Source organism: Hydra vulgaris, chromosome 02, assembly GCF_038396675.1.
Source record: "Hydra vulgaris chromosome 02, alternate assembly HydraT2T_AEP".
Taxonomy (NCBI): domain Eukaryota; kingdom Metazoa; phylum Cnidaria; class Hydrozoa; order Anthoathecata; family Hydridae; genus Hydra; species Hydra vulgaris.
The window spans coordinates 40,469,691-40,492,928 of NC_088921.1; the positions used below are offsets into that span (position 1 = coordinate 40,469,691).

The 23,238-nt window shown below is 29.4% G+C and overlaps 1 protein-coding gene across 1 annotated transcript; it reads left to right on the forward strand.

Moving 5' to 3' along the window:
- Positions 1-20,910: 20,910 nt before the first annotated feature.
- On the forward strand, positions 20,911-21,657 carry LOC136076063 (zinc finger MYM-type protein 1-like). Its single transcript, XM_065789527.1, has one exon. It carries the CDS (start codon positions 20,911-20,913, stop codon positions 21,655-21,657), a length of 747 nt encoding a protein of 248 aa, XP_065645599.1.
- The last annotated feature ends 1,581 nt before the right edge of the window (positions 21,658-23,238 follow it).

Below are 23,238 nucleotides of genomic sequence, written 5' to 3' on the forward strand. Positions count from 1 at the left end.
ACACGAAAATTGATTCCAAGTTTTCATGTCTGATGTGAAAGGTAACCTGGACTGCATGTAACTTGAATTTTCTATTCTAAGCGCAATAAACTGGCTGTTAACAAGAATAATTTCTTGAGACTATGCTATAAAGGAAAAATTATTAGACATAATGTTAGTAAACTGGAAAGAATTTAGTCGTATTCGTCTAATAAGGCTTTTCTTTATAATAGGGTATAAATTAAGGTTGCATGGACCGAATCCAGGATTAATTAAGATAAGCTTCGAGGTCACCAGTAGCGGACAGGCTAAATATATATTACCGGCCAGGCAAATAATTAATAAGCCCATACATATTACATGACAAAATTATGCGTGTGCAACGTCAACTTAACTTTTAACAGCATTCTATGCGTGTTATGCTTTGCGAAACTTGAAATTACAGTAGAAAACAAATTAAGAAATAGGAATTTATATGAAACATTAGGTGCCAATGTTTAATTTTTTTAATTTATTCAAGTTCGATTTGTCCACGACAGGAGGTCAGAGCGGAAACTTGTATGTTTTTTACAACTTTTGATTTAATTTCACATTACTTAATCCCGTAATCTTGCGATTGATATTAAACTTCCAGACTAGCTAGATTTCTAAAACTTTCAGTGTTTCTTTAGTCCCAACGACAATACATGTTGAAATTGTATTCAGGGCCGAAAACTTTTGTTAAAAAAAGTCTTTCACAAGTCTTTTTTTAACAAAAAAAAAACATTTTTTCAAATCAAACAAACTCGAATACATATATACAATGAAACTACAAGTATATTTATATATATATATATATATATATATATATATATATATATATATATATACATATATATATATATATATATATATATATATATATATATATATATATATATATATATATATATATATATATTATTATTATTATTATTATTTTCTTTAAGAATTGTTGGTTTTTTTAATTTCTTTTCGTAAGGAATATTTTTTTAAAGTTTTTCTGCCAAATTTGAGCTTTTCTGTTAAGTCTTTAGCAAATGAAAATGTACGAACACATATAAATAATGTCAAGATTTGTTCTAATAAATTTGAGCTGATTTCTTTATCTACTTTTGGATCAATATTATAATACAACCTTTGAAAACATGATTTTATGTGCTCTCCATCATAAAATCCAGTAAATCTGACGTAACAATTTTTGTAGAAAATTGGGCAGTTTTTTCACGAAAAATATTTTCACACTTTAGGAAAACTTGTTGCATTGTTTTATTTGTTTTCCACGATACTCCTCTGTCACGTGCATCAATAAGTGTCTGAGTATCATCAGAATCTGTTTTACATGCAAGTAAAATAGCTATAAATTGTTTGTTAAACTGACTGCAGTAGTTTTTACTGAAACGATAAATTTACTATAACGTTTATGAATAATATACCCACTAAGGTACTGCAAACATTTCAGTTCTTTTTCAGAAAGTAAGTTAACAGTATTAGACTTTAAAGAATGTTCTGAAGGTACAGTTTTTTTAGAAAGAGGAATAACAAGATGATTTGCAAATCCAACCATAAGAATATTTACTAAAGTTACATCTCCACCTAATATTTCTAATAAAATATTTTTAGACAACAACCCATAAAATTGGTATAAAATTTTTCGATATTGTCATTAAACATATAAATTGTTGGCCTTATAACTTGCCAAAAAGTGTTAGCATCCTCAACTGAAAAAGATATTTAAAAGAATCACGAATAGTTGATGGTAAGCACATATCCTTTTCAACAATAGCCACACACTCATTAAAAATAATTTTCAACTTCAAAGGGTGTAAATTTTTCAAAGAACACTCTTTCATAAAATCATCTGAACACTCAGGCTTGTGTTTGCACTTATTGTGTCTTTCAAGTCCTTTGATAGATTTAAAAACCTTTCTACAAAGATTACATTGAAAATTCAATGCTTCATTTGGAATTTCAAAAACGGAAGCATCTACTTCTTTGATAAAATCGACATCTTCGTTTAAAAAACCAATCAAACAATATAAACATATCATTTAAACTTATATATGCAAAAATTTCAGCTTCATTTTGTGCCATATTATTTGTATTTGTGCAGGATGAGCGGGCCGCATAAATCAAAGTTCAAAGGCTGCGGTCCGTATTTCCCGACTATCTATTTCTTGTGACTACTCGGTGTAGTAAAGGCGATTTACAAATTACCCTTAATAGTAAATCTGAAGAACGCCATTTTGAATTCTTTAGATCAATTTCGCTCATCGGTGTTAACATGAATTTAGTTAAAATCTTTTGAAAAAGTGCCTTAACCCACTATAGATCCTAGTTCTAATCAGTTCTGACGTATATTAACTAATTATAGTTGTTAAAATACAACATTTCTATAAAATTTCACGACTATTTTAGGAATTCCGACCAAGAAAGAGCTTATAATTAAGAAAAACTGCCAATAAACGGTCACAACATATCATATTATTAAACTATGATGTTCATTTCACCTAAAGAATGTATTTATTTAAAATCTTATTCAAATCTGGATTCTTAAGAGATTAAAAAATAATAATAAAAATCTTCGGTCAGGGTTTTTTCGACAAAAACATTTTTATTTTATGTTACGTCATATACTTCGCGCAAATCCAAAAATGGAGATATGATAATTATAATACAATTAAACAAAATCTAATATATTTATAATTATTTATATCATTTATAAAAACTAATTTTACTAATTATATATATATATATATATATATATATATATATATATATATATATATATATATATATATATATATATATATATATATATATATATATATATATATATATATCAATTAATTTCTACAATAAAAATCATATAGTTTTCTTTTATAACTTGGTGTTCAAAGGTGACATTTAAAGGTACCATGTCCTCATTTATTCATCCAACAACATGTGGTTATGCAAAAATAGCAGCCTTTAATGCATCTACCCTGGCAAATTTTGATGTAGCCTTCAATCAGAATCAACGGAGTTTTATTATGCGAAATAAAATGCACCGATATGACGTATATACAAAGCAGTTTACTGATACAAATACTGACTTTATTATACAGTATAAATTCTTTTTGATAAATTCAAAACAAATAATAAAAAATGTTCGGTATATTGGAAAAAAACAGTAAGCTTATCAAAGCACAAGTTCTTAGTGTATTCTCTAAAGAAAGATGGGACAAGCTTTTCAGTAAAAGCAAATCAGAGCATTGTTTTGACAATTGTCCGTCATGTTTAGGGGATATTGAATTAAAGTTAAATCTTTCTCAGTTTCCAAATTTCACCAGTGACTACAAACTAATTGCAAAATCAGTGGGTCTCCTGAAAAAAAAGAAGAGGCATTATTATATATAACAAAAAAAATAGTCAAAAAGTTGGATGTGCAATTTAATAAAACATTTAAAACATCATTTTCTAAAACACATGCTGATCTCCTGGAAATTGGATATAAAAATCCATCAGAAATTAAACGAAAACAGGAACTAATAATAAAAAGTACAATATCTGAAATTGAAAAACAATTGAAAGCTACTAGCGTTGAAAGGTAAATAAACCAAATATATATATATATATATATATATATATATATATATATATATATATATATATATATATATATATATATATATATATATATATATATATATATATATATATATATATATTTATATCCATCTTGAAAATTTATTAATTTAAGGTCTTTTTAAGCGAAAAAAAAGTCATGTTAGCTCCACTAAACGATATACATGGAAAAAAGAGGAGTGTCCCAATGAATTTTTAAATTACAAAGGAGATAAAAAAATAAACTTCACAGCTATGGCCAGAAAATACGATTTAAAAGACAATAATGGAAAAACACCTCGCAATGCTGGTCAAATCATAAAGGAATTCCTTCAGAATCAAAGTGAAATAAGCTTAACAGAATTTTTTCAAATAGCAGGAGAATCTAATACAAGAGTTCGTCGTAAAAAAATAAGGTAAAATCAAAAATTTTGTAACCATAATTTCTAATTGTAAAAAATTTAAAACTAAATACAATCCATACTATAGTAAATATAATCCATAATAGGAATATAATATGCATGATATTCCTAAGCAGTATGGTAATAACCATAAATATTAGACAATATAACATCCTTCACATTTTTTATAGATTGGATATAGATAAAAGTGCATTTCTTCCACAAGAAGAAAGCAACTTCATGGTTACAGAAAGAATGAAGAGACAAATTTATGAAAAGAAGTATTTATTAGGCGAGTTAGTTGTACCGCAGTCATTTGAAAAGTCAGTAATAAAAGAAAAAGATTTAGAAAAAGAAGTTTTTACAGTAGAAGGACAAAAACAATCTTTTGATACCATAAGAAAATATATTAATGAAAAGCACTAAGAGTTCATGAGAATCAAAAGTGACAAAAAATATATTGATGTCAGAAACCAATATTATAGACTTTTTAAAAAGAATTCATGAGTACAATGAAACTCAACAATTAACTACAGAAGAACTTAGATCAAGACTTCAATTTTTTGAACGAAAACGTCATTTAATATTCTGGGATGATGCTTCAACTGTCTGTAACCATGGGTATATTCTTATGACAGTTTTAGCTTTATATGATACCGCTTTATACTACACAGATGAAGAATATAATTTAATAAGTGGGCAAAAAATTAATATCTGTAGGCCAGATCACCTTCAACGGATGATTAACTGAGTTAATTCAATGACCAGAATGAATGACGTTATTTCTCTAAAAACTCCTACACTTATAAATAATATAGAAATTACAGATGAAATGCCATTTTTTAAGGGATATGGGCCAGCTACTCAGTTTGAGGCTGGACAGCAGAAAGGAGGGCACTATTTGTGTTGGGTAAGTGGCATAAATGTAGAACACAACTCAAAATTTTCATTTGCAAGCAATTGTCAATATGAAAATCTATATCAGAGACAACAGAAAGTCCTATATTCACAGCAGTCAAGAGATAAAAGCCAAAAATATATGACCAAACTATATGCAAACTTAGGAAAGAATGAAGTTATTAATGAACTAGTCTTAGATCAAAAACTTGTTAATGAAATGCATGGTATACAAAGAGTACTAAGCCTAATTTTCTATGTACCTGAATCTTTATTCGAATCATGGTCTACAAAATTATGAGTTACTAATGGAACCTCTCCACAACATATTTAATCATATTAAAAACTTATTTATTGAGCTACCTTCTCATTTTTTAAAGCCAGAGTGATCACAAAAATAATGATCACAAAAACAGATTCTAGTCATGCAAAATTATTAAATTTCATCTATTTTTTAACAGTATTTGCTCTAAAAAACAATATGAAAATATAACAGGGGCTTAACTTATTAAGTTTACAAAATATGTATTAATGTAAAATAAGTTAATTGTGGAATATACTTAGCACATAAATACTCCATTAATTGGCCTAAAATAATTTTTATTAGAAAAATAATTTGTGTCATAATATTATACATATTTAATTAAAACTGTTGATAAATATAAAAATAGACATAAATAAATAATTCTGCTATATAGGGCAGAAAAATATATACTCTACTTAAGTGTAAACTATATATACAACTAAGAATACAAAAAAAGCTAACTAATTTAAATTTTAAACAATTATAGTTGTTAATTTTATGTTATAAATTATGTTGTATAAATATGTTGTAAATTTTAAACAACTATATTTTGCCGTTTACGGCAAAATATAAAAACTCATTTTGTTTTGTCATAATTCAGAGACCGTATTATTTTTAAAAAATATGTTCTGGTCAGCAAAATATCATACAGACCTTAATATTTTAAAACTGCCTTAACTACACCGAGTATGGTTTACCGACTGATCTATATTATGACTGGATAGCGCATCTCTTATATAAAAATTGAAGCCAAAAAAATATTTTGGCGGCCATATTATGAGGACCCACGATTTGTTATGATGCGCTTGAAATTTTAAGAAAAGAAACCAAAAGAAAGAAGCAGAAAAAAAAAAAGATTGAAAGTACCTTGAAATTAAAAGGAAAAAAAAGGCAATATCAACAAAATAGTAAAAATCTGTTGTAAAATGTCTAACGAATTATTGTATTCTTTAGATAATTTATCTAGATTCTTATGTTGATATTCAAAAACTATGATTATAAGTACAAGTTGAAAATATAATACTCCTAAAAGTAAGTAAATAATCTTTTCAACTATTTTACTAAAATATATTAGTTGAACAGCATATCTATTTATTGTTGTTAATAACAGATTTTTTATATATATATATATATATATATATATATATACATATACATATATATATATATATATATATATATATATATATATATATATATATATATATATATATATATATATATATATATATATATATATATATATATATATATATATATATACATATATATATATATAATTAGTAAAAACTCTTATCTAACTTTTATCTTCAACATAATGTTTTTCCACCAGTAGGTTCATCAGGAAGCTTCCTGATGAACCTACTGATGGGGAAACATAATGTTGAAGATAAAAGTTAGATAAGTGTTTTTACTAATTTATATATATATATATATATATATATATATATATATATATATATATATATATATATATATATATATATATATATATATATATATATATATATATATATATATATATGTATATATATATTACGTTACTATTTATGATATAAAATAGTTTTGTTTTTGTAAAAGCATGTTTTTTAGAACCAAATGCATCACAAAATAACATACAAAATATTTGCTTTTTTGCCATTTTAACAACGAAGCCAGATATATAAAAAATAGCTGCTTCTTTATACTCAGTTAGCAATGAAGTATTAGTATTAAAAGAATAATCATGATCATAATGAATAATCATGGTCTTAGATGTTCTTTCAGATAAGTCGTATTTTCTGATTATGTTTACTGATGTAATATCCAAACTGCTGTTATTTATTGTAACTGAATCATCTAAGACATTTAAAATATATTCTGCTTGTAATTTTTCACAATTCCCTGATCCTCCTTCAATATGGCTTCGAAGTAAAAGTTGCTTATATTCTGCAGTGAATTGTTGCGCTGTTGGGTTATTGTTAAATCCTCCTGATCCTGGTATTGAACCAAAAAACAACTTCAGATGGTCTTGACTTATCTTATATGTCAGAAGATATTTCAAAGGTGCTTCAGGAATTTCAACAAGGTTATAAAATATTTAAATACATACAATATATTCAAAAAGGTTATAAAATATCTAAATACATACAATATATATAACTTTACAACTTTCAGATATAAATATAAGTTTACAAAATATTTTAACCTGCTTAATACTTTTTAAAGCCATGAAAAATCCAATGAACCTAGTTTTTCTTCTTGTTGTATGCAACAATCTATGAGATGAGTCTTGTAAGTTTAAAATATGCTTCATCAGGAAATTTATCCCATATATGCTTAATACTCATTTTTAGTGCGCATTTATAACCTTTAGCAAAGGGATTTCTAGAGTTTAAAATGTCAAACAATCTATCAAATATTCTAATAAATTTAACTGTTGCATCACTTCCTTGAAACTGCATTAATTTAAGGTCTTTGCAACAAAACTCTATTGCATTAGCTACACTTGATCTAATTGCCTGAGCAGCAAGATTTACTTTAAATTTTTGTTTTCTCCAATTAATATGCACTAGTCTTGATTTATTTCCAAGGCGTAATCCTTCATTTTTTTGCAGTTTTTGAAGATAAACTATATATTTTCATGATATTGCATTGTTTTCGCTATCAAACAAAACATCACTATCTGCGAAGCAATTCCAAATTAGCTTAAGCATGTGACAAATATCAAGGAGAGTACGAACTTTTTTTATCAGAGTTGAGAGGATGAGTGAAAGAAGTGTTCATTTTTAAAGCATCAATTGAAACACCATGGTTTGATAACATAGAAATGTGACATAAGGGTCCATCACACGTTGGTGTTGAAGTCATTGATATGACTTCAACACCAACATCTGTCAATCGTTTAAAACATAAATTTACAATGTTTGCTCATTTGGCACCATTTAACCTATCTATAAAAAAATATCCACATGGAACTTTCTATGAACTGTTTATACTAACAGCCATGAGAACTAAGGCATCTTTTGCAACCAGGGATGAATCATCTTGTATGCTGCTCCCAAGATCAACATACCCCTTTAATTCTTTTCCATCCCTTGATATGTGATTTTTAATAGCCATTTCATCTAACATAAGTGAGCAAATGACTTTAGATGCTAACTTTTTAACGTCTGTAACCTTGTATTTAAGTGCTACAAACGCTGGCTTTGTAAAATCTGGTTCTGCTGAAACTTTTCCATACCATTTCCTAATTTGTGCTTGATGTGGTAAATTAAAATTAAACATTTTTCGCACATAATCATAAACTTTACTTGAATAAGATTTTTCTTGTTCTGCTTTTACCTTTTTCAAAGACACAATTATCTTGCTTCTACGATCTGTTTTTTTTCTTTCTAGAGTTAAACTGCAATTATATATTTTCTTTGGGTATCCAACTTTCATCCAGATAGGTATAACACTACTTTCAAATCACTTTTTTCAGAAATTTCAAAAGTCGATCTATTAACAGGAACTTTTCTCTCTTTCATTTTCTAATATTGAAAGAAAAAAAAAAAAAATATATATATATATATATATATATATATATATATATATATATATATATATATATATATATATATATATATATATATATATATATATATAGTTATAAAATTTTCAAATTTGATATCAAACTAGAAGGAACCTCTATATTGTGTTTACTCACAGAGCTTAGCTAATAGTTCATGCAGCATTTATAAAATTAAAGCATACAATAGCAAAATGGTTATTATATGTTTTAGCTGCTTACCATACAGTTGTGTTAAAAACTTTCTAGCACACTGCATAGGGTAACTAAGAACTAAAAGGTACATATTGAACAAACCTGTACAATACATAAAAACATAATTGATTATATACCTTCTTTAAGTGGTCTGGGGATTTTTAAAATCTTTTAGGAAAAAAATATTCCCTTAACCTAACAGTTGTCCAGTTCTGTCGATATCTTTTTCTAAAAAATGATCAGAACATATCAAACTGCTATTACTTGGACTCCATTCTTGACGGTGTATTTTGATGGTCCATTTTTTTCTTTTTTCAGTGTTTGAAGGAAATCTGTATAAAATTAGTAGGAAAAACAACGTTTGATATTTTATTAAGTTTGTTATACTTTTTGCACAACTGATATTTAAATCCATTTGTCCACACTCTAAGCAAACTAACAGAGGTCAATAAACTTTAAAATGTTTTTATTTTTAAAAATAATTAAGAAAGTCCCTTATGAAATGTTCTAGCAAACTTTCGTTTAAAAGATGATTCATCATCAAATATTCCATTGCTATCACTTCATTTACTGTCACTAAGTTTTCTTTTATTGCAACCAAATGCACACACTGAGTCCCTCGCTTTTTGGAATTTTCTCCAGACATTTATAAAATCAATATTGTAATTATTTTACTGAAAAATAATTATCATTATTTGAAAAAAAAAATAATTTTCCATACATTCTACCTATGTTAAATATAAAAAAACATAAAGTTAAACCACTAGTATAAAGAAATAGCTTGTTCACCAAACAATATTTTAACTTTTTAGCTATTTTCTTAGGAGATGCGCTATCCAGTTATAATATAGATCAGTGGGTATACCTAAGTAGGTACGTGCCATGAAAATTTTAAATTAATTAAATTCTCGGTTGTTGTATATCATTAGAAAGAGCTTCAATACTGTAAAAGTGAAAAAATTATCAAAATTGAACAATTCCATAAAAAGTTATGTTATTTTTAGTACCGTTTTTTCGATATATGGATTTTTTGAAGAAAGTGTGGTCAAAAAAATGTTTCTATAAACTAAAAGTTTAATAACTTTGTCAATTCTTATCTAAATGCTTATAACTTGTTATCAAAAGATAGATGTAATAGTAGCCTACAAATTTATATAGGTACTTAGTAACCGGGCGTGTCCAAGGAGCTAGAGGGGGCAACCAACCGCCACTTTTACCATCAAAAAATGAAATTTTTATTCATAAAAGATCAATTTTTCAATAACTTTATTAATTTTCATATGCAATAAATTGCTATAATTTCCTTGTAGACTGCCACCAAATAGGAGAGGTTCATTTTTTGAGTTAGGGTGTATGTGTGGTAATGATTTAACACACCCTATTAATAAAAACGATTCATTATAAATATGTTGATTCTTATTAAAAAGGTTTTTTTAAAAACCATCAAAATAAAATTTATTATTTACAACATTACAACAAACAAAGCTGCACACTTATTGATTCGGGGGAAGGGAGCGTGTCCACACCCCCTCCAACCTAAAAAAAACATAAAATACTTTATAAAAAATTTTGTTTAAAAAAGAAAAAGAAAAAAAGCAATGACTTTAAATAATATATTAAAATACAAAATACATTACACATTACCACCTTACAAGTTGGACTTTTCATACGGAGAGCCGGGTGTCCCCCGCAGACCATATTTTTTTGTCTGTTTTAAAATAATATTTGAATTAATTTGAGTCTTGAGAAGTTCCACTACTTCCTTTACATTTATTTTGCAAGTTCCACTACTCGCTGTACATTTATTTTGCAAATTCCACTAATTGCTATGCAATGATTTTACGAAATCCACTATTTCCTGTACACTGCTTTTGCAAGTTCCACTAATTGATGTACATTTATTATGCAGGTTCCAGTGCTTGTTGTACATTTATTTTGGATGTTCCGCTTGTTGAAAATTCCGAATGCTCAAAATATGAAATTGATATGACCCAGATTAGCAATATTTAACCAATTTATGCCTTGCATTGTATACTTTGCTATCGTACAATTAATATGCTTACATACAGCAATTAATTTGAATTACGAAAATATTAACTCACCTGATACAATATCAGCAACCAACTGTATTTTTTTCATGCAATAATCAACAGCTTTAGTTTCATCTTTAGACCAGTATGATATAGAGTAAATGATATCTGTCTGCGTTTTTTTAAGTTTTTCAACTCTGCCATCATACATGTTTGTTATTCTTGATTCAGTATCATACCATTGATGGCAGAGATTTCTGCCTACAATTCTGTCTAACATAACATCATTTAAATCAGCAACTTGCTTTGTTAACAAGTTTTTATGTTAATTCAAAATTTCACTTGTAGTAAATATAGATAAATGTCGCTCTAAATTTCGTTTTTCTTTTTCATCCATTTTTTGGCGTTTTTCAGTTTGTCTTTAAGAAATCTCAGCCCTAATTTCAAGCATGTTGCAAACAACTTTTTAGTCTTTTTTTTCTTGCCTCCTGCATTGCCCACCAAATAACATTTTCTCTTGAATAGTTACCAGTGTTTTTCAAGATAATCCACTGTACTATTCTTTTTTGCTCTTAATTTGCAAAATATGTAATCAATTGATGCATTAGGGGATCTTCCTTTTGCAGCACTGAACATTCCTATTAACTCATCACTATCTATGTTATGAAGTCTTGCACTTGCTGTCTCCTCTTTAAGTGTCATTGTAATAGTAATGGCAAAATAGTGCTTGTACTGACGATTTAAAACCTTTTCTATTGCAACAAGACTAGCCTTAGTCATGGCGATAAGCTGGTCTCATGTCTTTGATATTGATTGTAAAGTATTTGGTTTGAGAAAATTTCCAAAGAAATCTGTTTTTCTGGTAAATAGAGAAGTAGGATTACTTTTTGAACATTTAATTGTTTGCACAAATTTTTTTAACTATAGTGATACCACCAACATGATCAAAAGTTGCATTTTTGGATGATACATAAAACCTAGTCATCCAGGGTCCTGTAAGAAGTTTTCCAAATAATGCATGCACATTTGTTTTTTTTTTTTTTTTGAGTATAGTATTTTATAAAAATGAAACAAGTATGGAACAGAATGTGAAACCGGTTACCACAATACCTTGGAATGATACCTTGTGGAAGTTTGTTATTTTCTAAAACATTTACAAATCCTTTTGGGTCCCCTTTCACATCTTTAAACCTCATCTATTTCATAGCTAAAACAATTTTGACTGCCATACAATCATATCCAAATAATTGACAAGTTTCAGTTTCCAGAGACTTTAATGCTGAACGACATGAAATAGCAATTGTATCAAGAGGGTGCAAATGGCAGTTTAACTCATTCAGATTTTTAGCCCAGATTGCACCGAGTTTTCTTATTGTAAGATGGTTAACCGAAACTCTATCGGACATTGTGTTTGATATATTTGAGATAATCAAATTACGACACTCTTCAAAGGGTTGCAAATGAAAGTTAGAATAAACTAAAGCAATATGATCTACTGCATTACATATATGGTTTGCATAATCAACTGCTGTCCCACCTGGTAATTGATCAATAGCAATAACCTGGCATTTATTTTTCGATGTTAGGTGAATGCTATTGATATGAACGCCTTTTTGCGTTTTTGCATCAAACCCTAATGTAAGGTGATTAATAGTAATAGCCCATTCTGCTACTTGCAGGTCAGCAATATTGCCTAGCTCACAAGCTATTTGCTCAACAGTAATAGGGTGAGGAATGTTAGAAAATAAAACACCTAAATATTGCCCAATTTTCTCAACAAGAAATGGTATGTTACTTGTTGGGACATTAGACAATAACATGCTCTAAATTATCATTCCCATTTGCAATGGATAAGTTTTATCATCTGACGTATTTGTATTAAGTATATTGCCCTCCTCCATCTGGGTCATATCATTTTCTAAGCTGGTAATAATCTTTTTATTTGTACTAATAGCAGCATTATGCTTGAGAGTTACTTTTCTTAACTTTTCTTATTCTTTACTTTTCATTGCTTTTTTAGTAGCAATAAGATTTCAAATTTGTCTACTGTAGTAATATGTTTGTAGTTTATTCTTTAAGTCTCTAACCTCTGCTCTTAAACCTTTGATAATGTCTTCTTTTCTTTTAACACTTTGCCTTAAAACTTTTAATTTGTATGGCATAGTGTTTAATTTACTTCAGCTATCTCGATTTGGTGTTTTATGCAAATACTAGCTAAATTTGAAGATAGATAAGACAATCTACTTCTTAGTTTTTTTCTCCTAGGTGTCACATCCTCTCATGAAGTATATCTATTTGACGCATTTTCACTAAAAGCTGAGCTTAATTGTTCACTTTGAGTTGGAGATGAAACACTGCCTTGGCCAAAAAATTTCATAATAACTAATCCTAAAAAAATGTTTTGCCCAGATTTTCGATTTATTCACTAAATTTTCAATTTGACTTTTTGATGTTATGATTCTAAAATATTGAGTAACTTGGTTATAATTTTTGATTGCTGATTCCCTGCAACTAACATAGACAAAATAAAGGTGTCCATTCATACACTCACTAGTTTGAACAGGCAAGGAGAAGTTATCAATTAAAAATTTTTTGGCTGCACCATAAAATAAAATACTTTTTTTGGGATCCGTGATAGCTAGGGTCATTAAGTATTGAAATCATAGTAAATATAAAATGACATTCACAAAGTTTAACTACTTTAACCTAAAGAATATTTTTATTTTTTAACTAAAGGCAGACATAAAAAATTTGGTTAAGTCGGCTTATAATTAAAAAACTTATTTTAACTAAACATAATAGTAAAAATAAAATTCAAATATGCTACTTAGACTACTACAAGTCATTGCAGAATTGTAACACTAGACAAACAATACATACCTGTTGCAAACAAATGTGAGTCAACAACAAAGTTTTCAATTTATTTTTTTTAGTTTACTATGAATTAATTTAATTAATTAGAAACAGCAACACATATATAAAAATATATATAATATACAATACAAATACATAATATACAATACACACACACACACACACACACACACACACACACACACACACACACACACACACACACACACACACACACACACGCACATATATATACATACAATATGTGTGTGTGTATACAATACAAATATATTTATACATATATACAAAATATAACAAATACATTTTATGTATATGAGAAATAACTATAAAAAATCTTTTTAAAGAAACATTATCTTGTTATAATAACCTAATAATTTCATTAAACTAGGCATTTTAATTACTTTAGGCATTATAATAATATTAATTCTAAATATTATTTCATTGTTGCATTAAACAAACTGTTGCATTAAACAAAAAATGTAATCTAATGTACATCAAAACTTTATCTAATGAGTACTTAAGTATTTATTGTAAAGTTATATTTTGACAATATAACTTTACTAAATTTTTGTAAACATTATTAAAGTACACTACAAATATGTTGTATTAAGATTAAAATTACACTTTAGAACCTTAAGTATAAATTAAGCTTTTTAATCAAAAATGTTTAAATGTAATTTAAAATTTAAATTAAATTTGAAAGTAAAATGATTTAAGTATGGACTTTATATGAAGTTTCCAAATAATGCAATTAAATTTGGCAAGAGCTTAGAAAAAAAATATAAAAACAAACGCAAATAGTTTTAATAGTACGCACTACCTTCCTTCGATAGGAATTTAACGAACAATAGCCATCAAAAATTTTGATAGCCATTAACTTTATATAAATGTAAGTAACTTCAAAATTAGAAAACACTAATAGAAAGTATAATTATTTCAATTTTTAAAACATATCTAAAGTGATATCAAATTCTAAAAAAAAAGACTAGAAAACACGTTGTTATCACACTTACTTTGGACGGACTTTAAAAAACGTGGAACAGAATTTTGGCACAAAAATCGGTTCCGTAAAACACGGAATTCTACGTACCTAACCTAAGGGGTCGTCCATAAAGTACGTACGCCAAAAGTTTTGAAATTTGACCCTCCCCTCCCCCCTGTTGCCATGCGTACTTTTATGTCCCTACCCCCCCTTAAAAAGTACGTACGTTTCTCAATTACCCCCCCCCCCCCTCAACTTTTTTTTCTCAATAAGAAAGTTTATTTAAAAAAAAAAGGCGGAGGGTACCTTAGATACTTTATACGATCCCAAAGCCGTTTGTTTGCGCATTTTATAAACGTCTTTAAGTATATATGGAAATAATAATTTAAATAAATTTAAACTATGAAATAAGTATTGAATGTTTGTCCGAGAGGTTAATGCAGTGAAATAGACGGCGGAGATCCAGGTTCAATTCCCGGAATAATCCGTGTTAATCTTTTTTTTGTTTTAATAACGAATCAAATATAAATAAACTATACTTAAGGCGGACGTTTTTTTCAGTTACCCCTCTTTAGTAAGTAAAAAACGAGTCTTACGCGAGATCAGTTATATTGAAAACAAAGGGTAAAACCCAGTGCCGAGGGTAGCCTATACCTCTTAGTTGGAGAGGGAGGGGGGACAGCAAATTTTGTGCCCTTTTGCTAATTTAAGAAGTTTTTTTTTTTAGCAAAATTTAGCGGTCAAATTTGGAAGATTTTGAGACACCAATGACACGTTTTTTTTGGGGGGGGACTCCAACCCATCAACCACGGCCCTGCTAAAACCTATTTTTTGTCGACTCAAAAAATAGGTCTTACTCAGGGCCAGTATATAAGTGGTGGCATGTGTGCATGGGTCCCCGCAGGATTTTTTGATGTTCCAGATAGAACACTTTCACACATCGTGCAAACTCCAAATTTAAGTTTGTTTATATGCCGAATTAGGTGGCCTTGCAAAAAATTAGGATGGCGGAGGCCTGGGAACAGAAAGCCCTAAAATGTTTGCCTCCCCTTCCCTGCCCAAACGTGCGGGAAATATGTAGCAAAATTTTCAACTTTACCATCTAAAACTAAAATTAAATTTAGATTTTAATTTTTGTAGAAAAATATTGTAAATTACAAAAAAGTTATGACCATGCAAAATTTACTCTCATTTTGGGGGGTCGGAAATTTTGCATGGTCATAACTTTTGTAATTTACAATATTTTTTTACAAAAATTAAAATCTGTCAATTAATTTATATTTAGTTTTAGATGGTAAAGTTGAAAATTTTACTACATTAGTGCCCTCACGTATGGGCAGGGGAGGGTAAGCGTTTTAGGGCATTTTGTTCACAGGCCTCCGCCATCCCGATATTTTGCAAGGCCTCCTCATTTGGCAAAGGTATAAACAAACTTTTGTTAGGAGTTGGCACGATGTGATAAAGTGTTCCTATCTGGAACATCAAAGAATTCTGAGGGCACCCATACATGTGTGTGCATAGAGGAAAACTATACCCTCTACTCCATATACCATACATCTTTTTATGTTGGCAAACTAGAATCTTTAGTCAGAATGTAACTTTTCTATTGATTAGCTGGTTTATTGGGATAAATTAGAAAATCGAAGTACGTACTTTTAAATTGATCCCTCCCCTCCCCCCCCCCCCCATACTCTTTCGTACGCTTTTTGAAGACCTCCCCCCTCCCCCTATAGGCGTACGTACTTTATGGACGACCCCTACTAACGGAAACAAATTTATTTATTTAACGATAGATTTAACCTACCTAACGGAAGCTTTACGCCGTATCTGCGCATGCGTACTGCTTGCGCAGAACTTCTAATTAAGGATCAACTTATTTAACGCGATACCAGCAAATAATTCTGAGATAAATTGCCGGTGTCACAAAATAAATACTTTCCATTATAAAACTTCCCCCCGGCCGAAATATACTTTCCGGGGGGAAAATTTATTTCGAAATAATATTTCCCCTCTTGTATAATTTTTTCCTCCATCTGCGAAATAAAATTTCCTCCGTTACATTAGTTCTCCCTAAATATTATCTTAAATATACAAATTGATATGATTGCACAATAAAATGCTAAAGAATGATCTAATTAAATACTAAATCTTAATAAATATAATATCTAACTTCTATACTAAATAAATATACTATCTATCTTATATACTAAATATACAAAAGTTATGGTAAAAATTTTATCGAGGGAATACTTATTACGGGCGGGGAAGAAACAATGTATCCCTCCCGGCATGCTTATACTAGAATATACTTTCCGGGGGAAAAGTTTGTCCCGGTACATAATTTCCGGGGGGACAAAAATATGGGGGAACATTTGTCACGCGACTATCGCTATATCGGTTGATGTATGCACACTTTGAGGCACCTATTAAACTTAAATCCAATGAATGGTAATTAATAATAAATAAAAATTAATAAACATTAATAATGGGTAATACTAATTACAATTGGTACTGTCTGAAATAAAACATAAACTTTCATGAAAAGAAAATAATCACTATGCAGATTCGTACTCGGAACACTGTCTGTTCTCACATCTATATTATCCACAGAGCTACTCAAACATATACGAAAGATAAGTAAATAATAAAATAAATATTATTATGAAATATATGAAAGAAGACTAAAGAAATATATGAAAAAATAAGAAAAAATTTTGATCGAGGTTCTGATGTTTAAATTTTTTTTTTTTTCTTTCTTTGCCATTATTTTTATATTTCCATTCATTAACGTTTTTTTTAACTTCTATTTTCATTACTTTTTTACTTAATTTCTTTCAGATATTTGTTTTTCTCTTATTCTTTCAAAACATTTATTTCTTCTTTTTGTTGATTTTATTTTTCGTTTAATTTATAAATGTTTTCTTTTCCCTTTTACTTTTTTCCTTTCAAAAAGTTATTTTTAACCATAAGAGAAAAGCGTCCACCATTTGCAACGTCATTACAAAGAGATCAAATTTAAGAAATAACCAAATATTACAATAAGTTGTTTACTAATTAGACCATATAAAAATCATTTAATGAAATTACAAATATAGTGTAAGCTGGGCTCGTGCAAGCCAACAAGAAGTGTTAAAAAACTCGATATGGCATAGGTGAACTGTGACTAGTGGAAAATTGCTCTGTTCCTATTACGTTTTTTAACTTACCGCTTTTTTACGTACCGCAGTCCGTTATCTAGTTTATATACGTTGACCTAACTAAATTAACGAAATGCATACGTAGATAAACTGACTTTTTTTTTACCAACTCAGTTACGGACGAACTCTGTTACGATTTTAACGGACTCGTTTTTGGAGTGTAAACACCCAACATACCTTTATAAAAATTAAATTTTAACTTGGATTTTAGTTAGTGTATGCCCCACAAAGATCATTATCGGTATTTCCAACTTGTCTTTTTTTTTTTTTTTTTCAGAGTATATATTTTGCTGTTTAATAAAATAAAGGCCTTTAAAGAATAAAAAACTATTTAGAAAAACTCATCAGAGTTATTATTATCCCTCAGATTAGTGATTATTATCATTTACAGATTATCAGGGCCGTACCAAGGGCGGGGCCAGCCGGGCCGCGGCCTGAGGCGCCAAAATTGGGAGGGCGCAAAATTCCCCAAATTAATTAATTTATTTTCACATTATGAAACTAATTTGTGTGGCGTCACTTTTATGTTGATAAGAAAATTAATTAAAATTGCGCCTCTTGACGAACTTTAAAATAAAAGCTCATTTACCAAACAGAAGAGCGCCCTTAAACACTAAAAAGTTGTATTTTCTGAACATTATTTTTTACAATGAATCGTGCAAAAAAATTATCTGGTGCTGAATTTAAGAACGACAATTAAAAACCAATAATTATTTATAATATAGACAAATGATTCATTAAGGATCATATAAATTAATTTAACGCACACATTAAAAATTATTCTAAAAAGAAAAAAAAAAGAACTTCGAATTTAAAAAAAAGAACGCTTAATTTAAGCGGCTTAAATAAAGAAACAAATGAAATGAAAGCTAAAGAAAGTAAAGTAAGCAAATAATAATAAAAATAAAGAGGGAGAAGAAAAGAAAAAAGAAAAAATAAATAATAGAATAGCGCAATTAAAAAATAAAAATTTGTATTTTCTGAACATTATTTTTTACAATGAATTGTGCAAAAAAATTATCTGGTGCTGAAGTTAAGAAGAAAAGAAGAGACCGTCTTGAAAGTGACGCAAAACTAAGAAATTGTTTCAAGAAGTGGTTGGTAACAAACTCTTCTGTGGAAAAACAAATTATTTCAGAGGATATTTGCAATGAAGTTGATAATGATTCAACAGCTGAAGTTGCTGCTACATCTTTAATTACTGACTTAAATTCATATCATCCATTAGAATTAATTGAAGAGGAGATTTTCATTGGCCAAAGTCAAGACGAATTTGGACCAAATGATTCAGAAGCACAAGAAGATAGAAATTCTCAGCTTTCCAAACCAATTGAAATGGGCAACAGTGAATTTCCTCCTGAAATCTCAGAAATTTCAGCAACCTCAGGAGAAAACTTTCAACAGAGTGATCCAGCTACATGACCTAAAATGACAGATAAAACAAGGTGCTTTTTGATTCAGCATGGGCCGGAGCATAAAGAAGAGAATTTTTCCCAAACACACTTTGTGACTTTGACAACAGAATGCGACACTTCAGCTCAAAATGGTACGAAAAAATTCATCCCAATGGTGAAAAATTTGTTCGCTACTGGCTGCTGTACAGCAACAAAAAAGATTCTTTGTTTTGTTTTTGCTGTCTGCTATTTTCAACGACAAAAACCAACAATTTTTAAGAAATTTCAAAAGGATTTTGTGACTGGAAAAAACTAAACCCAAGAATTCCAGAACACGAAAACAGCAATGAACACCAAAAGATGCTATTCTGATTGGAAAAATCTGGAAAAAAATCTCAAGGAAGGAAAGTCCTTGGATTCTGATCTGCAGAGAGTTATCAACGAAGAGGTGAAAAAGTGGAGAGATATCTTGAAAGTGGTTGTTGATGCAATTTTGTTCTGTGCCAAGAACAATCTTGCCCTTCGGGGTTCAACAGAAGTAATTGGAGAGCAAAACAGTGGCATCTTTCTGAACTTAATTGAGCTGATAAGCCATTATTATCCTTTAGTGGCTGAACACGTTGCATCCGTTAAGGCAAAGAAAACCACAACATCCTACTTTTCTCCTCGAATTCAAAATGAGCTGATTGAATTACTTGGGCAGAAAGTCAGGAATGAAATTTTGTCAAATGTCAGAGATGCTAAATTTTACTCTGTTTTGTTTGACTGCACTCGAGATGCCTCCCACAAAGAGCAGATGACCCAAATAATCAGGTATGTCCACATCACTGAGGAAACCTGTACAATTGAGGAAAGCTTTGTGGACTTCATTGAATCTCACGAAAAAACTGGAAAGGACCTTGCAGCTGAAATCACCGAAAAACTGGAGAAGGATGGCCTGAGCATTTCTGATTGTCGGGGCCAAGGTTACGACAATGGAGCCAATATGTCTGGAAAATATAATGGCGTCCAAGCTCACATCCATTCTCTAAATGAGTTTGCAAGATTTGTTCCATGTGCAGCTCACACTTTAAACCTAGTTGGTGTCCATGCTGCTGAAGTTTCTCCACTCATGATTACATTCTTTGGAAAAGTTCAAGCCATCGTTAACTTTTTCTCAAGTTCTACCTTAAGATGGGAAAAACTGATGAAAACATTGACCATCTCACTAAAGGGAAATAGTGATACAAGATGGTCTGCCAAAAAAGAAGCAATCATCCCACTACACAGACAAATAAAAGAAGTTCTTTAAGTTTTGGAATCCATAATTCACACTCCCAAGACAAATGCTGTCTCAGTTTACAGTGCAAAAGAGCTCATCATTCAAATTGATTTCAGTTTTCTGTGTTTGTTGGATTTTTGGTGTCAAATTCTGTCTTTAATTGACCGGGAAAACAAACTGCTTCAGTTTAAAAACATTTCAATTGACATTTCAGCAAAAAAAATGAAAGGACTGAAGGCTTCCATTCAGAATCTGAGAGATGTTGGGGTAGACAACATTATCAAAGCTGCTGCAGAAACAGCTATCCAAATTGGAATTGAAGGAGACTTTCCTATGAAGAGAAAGCGCAAAGTGAAGCAGATGGCACTTTATGAAGCTGAAGATGACTTTTGCCGTTTGTCTACAGAAACAGATTTCGGATCCCAGTGCAACCTTGTGTTTGACAGCATTTTCACACAAATTGAGTGGCGGTTTGAAGCTATGTCTGCAGTATCCTCAGATTTTGACTTCCTCAGTGGACATTCTCTCTCCAAAAGTTCAGTGGATGAACTTAAGACTAAAGTCAAAAACTTGTCTAAAATTTACAAGGCAGATTTAGATTCTTCAGATTTCCAGTCAGAAATGGCAAGCTTTAAATATCAAGCTGCTGCCATGATGGAAAACTTTGAAAAATCTAGCCCGATGGACATTTTGCAGCTCATTCATAAATACTCATTGACTGATGCTTATCTTAACACGGCAATTGCTATTCGCATCTTCCTCACCTTACCAGTTACAGTTGCCACGTGTGAAAGAAGTTTCAGTAAACTTAAGATCATAAAAAACTATTTGAGATCAAATATGGGCCAAGAACGTTTGTCTTGTCTGGCAGTAGTTTCAATTGAACATGAAGTGGCCAACGCACTTGATTTTGATGATGTCATTAGTGACTTTGCCTCCAAAAAAGCCAGAAAAGTGACCTTGAACTGAAGTTTGTGAAACATTGGTGACAAATTGTTCTTTTAACTTGATGCGATAAATTTTGTGATCAATAATTAATTTTTTTTCATGTAAATATATATATATAATGTGTTTTTTGTATATTTTTTTGGGAGAGAGGCGCAATTTTATTTGCTTGCCCGAAGCGCAAAGTTGGCCTGGTACGGCCCTGCAGATTATTATCCCTCAATTACTTCCTTAAAAAAGTAATTGTACACTTATTTTTTTAGTTATTTATGTATTGGTTTAAATATTTTTAATCTTTGGATGATTTAAATTGGAAATTTTACATCTTACTGTTATCTGCAGTTTATTTAGAATGTTTTGACGATATTTTTTTTTAGGGGCTTTATGAAAAGATTGAGTTGGTATTGCATCACCCATATCTTCTTGAGACTTGGTCTGTTTTTTAAGTTGTCTTATTTTTTTACGTGTAAGTCTTTTGTAACTTTATAAAAATCTTTTATGTAAAAAAAAAAAAAAAATTTAAAAATCTTTTATGTAACTTAAAAAAAATTTAAAAATCTTTTATGCAACTAAAAGAAACTTGATTAATTTGCTCTTAAGAAATACTTTTCATTTATATTTTTTTAAAACTTATAAAACTTGTCTAGCTGATGCGAGAGCGCTACTTATATGGTAGTATAAATTTGAAATCCAGAGTTCTTTGGGCTTACACATAATGGTAACATCTTATGTAAATTTTTAAATCTTTTAATTTTTCCGCCGAAAAAAATTGAACTTAAATGTTCAAATTGAGTTTATTAACTGCTGTTAATTGATAGTGATAGACGGAAAATGAGATTCTAGCACAGTTCAGGTTGCTGCTCTCTGAAAAAATGTTCGCATTAGAAAAACAGTAATTATTTAGAGTAAAAGGGTAAAATATTGCACAACCTGAATAATAAGCATCTTTAAAGCACCACCAAATAATAATAGGAAAAGAAATCTGGCAACTAAGAGTAGCCAGTAGTGTTTTACACTTATATCAGCACCTGCTTAAACTTGTGAAAATACACCCTTTAATTAAAAATTAGGAAAACATGATTTAACTTGGTCTTCAAATCCAAATACTCTTGGAGTGTAGACACTTATCTTAAGTTAAAAAAACGTCTTTGCAGCTAACATCTAACCGCGGTTTACTCTGAAAATTGCATACCTAAGCAATTATTTGCACTGTCTAAGCAATTATGTGCCGTTTTAGAGCCTCCATACAAAATAACATACATTACACTTTAAAGTATGATGCAATATATGATTTTTATGAATTTTTTCATATGTATGACAATAAAAAGTAATTTATATATAAATATATACACACATTGTTATCAAAATAAAAATGTATAAAGGGGCTCTATGAAAAGATTGCGATAACGTATTGTCATTTTCATCTTCTCTGAGCCCCTGCCTGTTTAACTCTTTATTTTATAAAGATCATTGTAAAAAAGAAAAGTTTTTATTTTTTATTGTATATAAAAAAACGGTGCTTGTTGACAAGATTTTACTGTCTTCTACGGACATATTAATAATATATATTAATATAACAGCAAAATAAATGTAAAAACCTTTTAT